The sequence below is a fragment of the Athene noctua genome, chromosome 20 (assembly GCF_965140245.1).
Source record: "Athene noctua chromosome 20, bAthNoc1.hap1.1, whole genome shotgun sequence".
In the NCBI taxonomy this organism is placed as follows: domain Eukaryota; kingdom Metazoa; phylum Chordata; class Aves; order Strigiformes; family Strigidae; genus Athene; species Athene noctua.
In genome coordinates, this window is record NC_134056.1 from 4,787,935 (window position 1) to 4,793,219 (window position 5,285).

Sequence of the window (5,285 nt, forward strand, 5' to 3'; positions counted from 1 at the left end):
CGCTGGGGCGCCCCGAGGCTTCGCGGGCTCTCGGGGCCGGGGCCTGGGCCCGGCGCATCGGTAGCGCGTGCTGCCACTTCCTGCCCGTCGCGCTGACGTCACTTCCTGCCGAGCCGCCGCACGAGGGGGCCGCGGTCCTGACGGTTCCCTGGGGCGGGAGCAGCGCGGCTCGGCCCGGCCGGGGCTCTGCGGCCTCTCCGCGCTGAGGCAGCCGGGGCCGGGCCGCGCCAGCCGAGGGACGGGCCAGCCCGGGCGATAATGGCCAGCCTGGCCGCCCAGGACTCCTACCTGCAGGGCTTGGCGAGGAAGATCTGCCCGCAGCTCGCCCCGGAGCCGCGCAAGAGAAAGTTTGGTAACGGAGCTGAAACGCTTCGGTTTCTGCCCCTCCCGGTCTGTTGGAGGGGGTCTGGACTTGTGACAGATTTGCCTCCACGGGGGGCTTGGCCCGGGGGAGCGGCGTTGTGCCGGTGTTTATGAAAAACCCGTCTGTGCTGAAGCTCGGGGGCTCCCGAGCAACGTTATGCCCGTGGCACTGTTAGCCCTGGGGGGGGGGTGTGTGTGTCTCCGTTTGGTTTTGTACACGAGGTGATTGGATGTGGAAGAGCAGGGATTTTTCTGAAGTATGCAAGCATGTTTGGTCTATATGCATCCTAAAAAATGTAATTTTTGAAGAATGAGAGATGCGGCTTGAAATTTAGTCTTCAGTACTCATGTTATGAACTGGGAATGTACCGTTGTCCTGTTTTGTGTCATTTGATTTTGCGTTCTAGTGTCTAAACCGGGCCAGCCCGAGGATGCTGATAGACAGCTCAAGAAAAAGAAGAGAAAGAAATCCAGGAAGCAAGCTGAGAAGACAAATGGTCCTTCAGTCAAGCAGGTGGTCTCTAACACCACTAAAACTCCTCCAGGACAGAAAGCAGCCCCTCAAGCCAGCAAATTATCTCCAGAGGGTGTTACACAGAGCAGAAATGAGAGTTTGGTTACAGGTAAGAATTCCAGTGTTGCCATGGTCTGGTTAAAGTTACCTGAGGTGAGGGGCCTTCTTTTCAGTTGTTACACACATGTATAGTTTAGAAAGCCTTTCAGAAGTTCAGCTGAACTGAAAACATCTTTGCTTATTCTATGTGCCCTAAAAGCTTTTGCATACATTTGGAAATTTGTAATGTCACCACTGGGTGGCTCTTTGGAAACAGTGTTTAAACTGAATTGCAGAGTCTTTATATATTTGGGTAATTTCTGGGAATTACCACGTGGGTGCAATATCTGTCATGCCAGGCCAGCTTTCCGTTGTGATCACACAGAAGCGATGTCCTTGGTGTCTGTTTGCACTAGCTTGGTACTTGTCTTCTGGCTTGTTAAGGCAGCTGCAGGGCAGGCCAGGCCACTCTGGCTGGCAGTGTTGAGTGATCATAGGGATAGAAAAGGGGGAATTTAAAGAAACCAATGAAATAGAAACTCTTGGTTTGTGTAGATTTTGTGTTCTCTTCAGAGTATCTAAAGAGAATTTCCTGTAGGCATAGAAAGTTCTTATGTTTAGCTAGTGCTGTCTCTTAAGTATTTTTATTTTCTTTCTCTCATTTTCAGGGAACAGAAGTGAACTGGGTTCCCCTTCCTTTTCTGCAATGAATCTCTTGCGTCAGAGACTACATGAGAAAATAAAACAAGCCTCTGGACAAGTATGGGAATTCTTAACTTGTATCTATATGTGCGTTCATGCAATGTAAATTTTCCCTAGCCTCCCAGGAGATGTGGAGACAAGACTACGATCTTCAAGGCTCAAGGTTTGAGCTAATTTAATCTCCTAAGGAAGTGTCTGCAGATATTGTTGGGAGACCTGTGGGTATTCTGTGGTCTGGAAAAGCACTTGAGAAGTGGTAGGACCTGCCTGGCTTGCAGGAGAGCATGCCCCTGGTATTTTTAGGGAAAAAAAAAAAAGCACTAAGGGCCTGAAAGGGAGCATAGCTACGGAAAGAGTAAAGAGTTTGAAATGCCTTTACTGTGTTTAGTTTCTAAAAGCTGAGCCCACAACTTCTTGTCACAAGTAGTGCGTTTCCCAGGAGAAGTTTGAAATCAGGAACTGGAGGACATCCCACTCAATATTCTGCTTCATCTCTTTAAGGCTCCTGATTCATGTCCATCCTTCTTTTTAGGTTGATGCCAAAGAATTGTCCCCTGCAGTCCTGGAGAAGAGGCAGAGAAGGAAGTACGAGAGGGAGAGAAAGAAGCGCCGAAGAAAGGAGTTGAAGATGAAGGCAAAAATGGAGAAGAAAGAAACTGAGGAGGTACCGGTAGAGCCAGAAATCAAAAAGGAGGAGAGTACAGCTGAGATTGTCTTTAACAGGGTTGAAGTTCATGGAGAGAATGAGTTGAGCAAGATCCAGAAGAAGAAAGAGAAGAGGAAAGCAGTGAAAGGCAACATCACTCCTCTGACAGGCAAAAACTACAAGCAGCTGCTGAGCAGGCTGGAGAGCAGGAAGAATAAGCTGGAGGAACTCCAGGATAAGGACCAGAAGAAAGCTCAGGACCTGGAGAACAAGATGAAATGGACAAATGTTCTCTATAAGGCGGAAGGCGTCAAGATTCGTGACAATGAGGAGCGTCTGAAAGAAGCCCTGAAGCGTAAGGAGAAGCGCAAAGCACAACGCCAAAGGCAGTGGGAGAAGCGGACGGAAAGAGTGGTGGAAAAGATGCAACAGAGGCAGGAAAAGCGTCGCAAGAACATTCAGAAGAAGAAGAAGGACAGGATAGAGAAGAAGAAAGCCAGGGCCCGGAAGAAAGGCCGTGTTCTGCCTGAGGACTTGAAAAAAGCTGGTTTAACGTAAGAGCGAGGCAGCTGGTCGTTGCAGCCTGGGCATGGAAATTGTGCACGGGGGGGGCCCGCACCCAAGCACTGCTGAGCCGCCCCCTGCCTGCCCGGGAGGAGCCGGCGCCACGGGAACCCAGCCCGGACGACAGCGGCCACTGTGGCGCCCCAGCCTCGTCACGAAAGAAAAAAGCCTGTTGTGTGTTTAATTAAATTTCCTATCCCAAAGAGACATCTTGAGACCGGCTGACTGTAATTACTGTTCATTTTCCTGCGGGGATGGTGTCTGTTGCTGTTGCTCCCCCTTCCAAATCAGCCTCCTGGTGGGGACGGAGCATTGCTGGAGGGGCGGGGTCTATAAGGGCAGGGCAATGCTGAAGTCCTGCCTTCCGTGCTGCCATGCTCATGCGCAGGGTGCCCGCTGCCGTTGCTGTAGCCCCCTGTTATGTCACAGTCGGAGCAGGCAGCGGGATCGTGGCTGAGGGCAGCAGGATGCTTGAGGGGACACAGCGGCCGCGGGAGCAGAAGGGCTCTTCCCCCTGCGCTCGGCGCCCTCCAACGCGGGTTAATAATCCCACAGACAGGATTCGATCCTCCGAAGCTCTTGCCTGCACCAATATGGCGAAGACCCTGCCGCAGGCGTGTAGCTTCCCCCTTAGGAACCACCTCAAACTCTCCCCTTGGCCCCTGGTTTGTAAATTGTAATTCTTCTGGAAACAGGTCTCGAAGTCACCAGTGCTGGGCCACATGCGGCGAGTGGGGTCTGTGTGCCAGGTTCCCGGCAGGGAAGTCTATAAATGGATCCCTGAGCCCGAGGTAAAAAAAAAAAAAAAAAAATCGGGTAAAAGCTAAAGGAGATAATAATATTGGATGGTTGTTTGCTAGCTGTGAAAGCAGGAACCGGGCCCAAAGAGAGGTGGTGAAAGGAGTTAAATCAGGTTGGTGGCTGGTCACGAGTGGTGTCCCCCAGGGATTGGTGTTGGAGCCACTCCTGTTTAACATCTTCATTGATGATCTGGACGAGGGGAACGAGTGCCCCCTCAGTCAGTTTGCAGAGGACACCAACTTGGGTGGGAGTGTTGATCTGCTCGAGGGTGGGGAGGCTGCAGAGAGACCTGGACAGGCTGGAGCCATGGGCTGAGCCCAACTGGGGGAGTTTCACTGAGGGCAAATGCTGGGGGCTGCCCTTGGGCCACAACAACCCCCAGCAGGGCTACAGGCCTGGGGAGGAGTGGCTGGAGAGCTGCCGGTCAGAGAGGGACTGGGGGGGATGGATAATGAGCCAGCAGTGTGCCCAGGGGGCCAAGGAGGGCAACGGCATCCTGGCTTGTGTCAGCACTGGCGTGGCCAGCAGGGACAGGAAAGGGATCTGAGCCCTGAGCTGGGCACTGGTGAGGCCGCCCCTCGCTGAGTGGGTTCAGTTTTGGGCCCCTCACCCCAAAAAGGCCATTGAATGACTCGAGCGTGGCCAGAGAAGGGCAACAGAGCTGGGGCAGGGTCTGGAGCACAGGTCTGCTGGGGAGCGGCTGGGGGAACTGGGGGGGTTCAGTCTGGAGAAGAGGAGGCTGAGGGGAGACCTCCTGGCCCTCTGCAACTCCCTGCCAGGAGGGTGCAGAGAGGGGGGATGAGTCTCTGGAGCCAAGGCCCCAGCGCCAGGCCCCGAGGGAATGGCCTCAAGCTGCCCAGGGCAGGGTCAGGCTGGCTCTGAGGAAGGATTTCTGTGCAGAAGGGGCTGCTGGGCGTTGGAATGGGCTGCCCAGGGCAGGGGGGAGTCCCCGGGATCCCTGGAGGGGCTGAAGAGTCGGGCTGAGCCAGCACTGAGGGATCTGGGGGAGTTGGGAATGGAGAGGGTGAGGGTCATGGTTTGACAAGATGATCTTCAAGGTCTCTTCCAACGTAGATGATTCTGGGATTCTGTAAGCAGGCGCTAGGAGCGCCCCCCAGGTTTTGAATAAAAGGCGGCTCCTTGCAGCGGTTGCTGTGCGGGTGCTGCCATCCTGCCGCGCCCCAGAAACCCTCATTCCCCCGAAGCCGGGAGCCTCCCCCCGGGCAGGCGGAGGTTGGGCCGCTGCAGAGGGAAGCGGCCCGGGTCTGTCTCCTCCGCCCCAGTCATGGCCAGCAGGGCTCGGGCGCTCCAGAGCGGAGCCGGCTGGGCAGGGCCGGCCCGGAGGGGGGCTCTGGGGACGGGGGTGGCGGCCGGAGGGAACGGGGGGAGCGGGGCGGCCCGCAGCTGCTCCGGAGGAGGCCTGAGCTCAGCCCCCTCGGCTCGCTGGGGCGCCCCGAGGCTTCGCGGGCTCTCGGGGCCGGGGCCTGGGCCCTGGCCGAGCCTCGCGCGTGCCGGGGCCGGAGCGGGAGGGGGGCGGGGTCCCGGCGGGGCGGGGCAGGCCCGAGGCCCCGCCTCCCGCGCTGCCGTGGTCACGGTGCCGTGGTCACGCCATAACGCTGCCGGGGGCGCCACAGTCGGGGCGGGAGCCCTGAGGGA

At 56.2% G+C, this 5,285-nt stretch overlaps 1 protein-coding gene across 1 annotated transcript; it reads left to right on the plus strand.

Annotated features, from left to right (window-relative positions):
- Window positions 1-113: 113 nt before the first annotated feature.
- Window positions 114-3,035, plus strand: SURF6 (surfeit 6). Its single transcript, XM_074923688.1, has 4 exons — window positions 114-352; window positions 771-986; window positions 1,585-1,676; window positions 2,151-3,035. The coding sequence occupies exons 1-4, from the start codon at window positions 259-261 to the stop codon at window positions 2,820-2,822; spliced, it is 1,074 nt and encodes a 357-aa protein (XP_074779789.1). The 5' UTR covers window positions 114-258; the 3' UTR covers window positions 2,823-3,035.
- The last annotated feature ends 2,250 nt before the right edge of the window (window positions 3,036-5,285 follow it).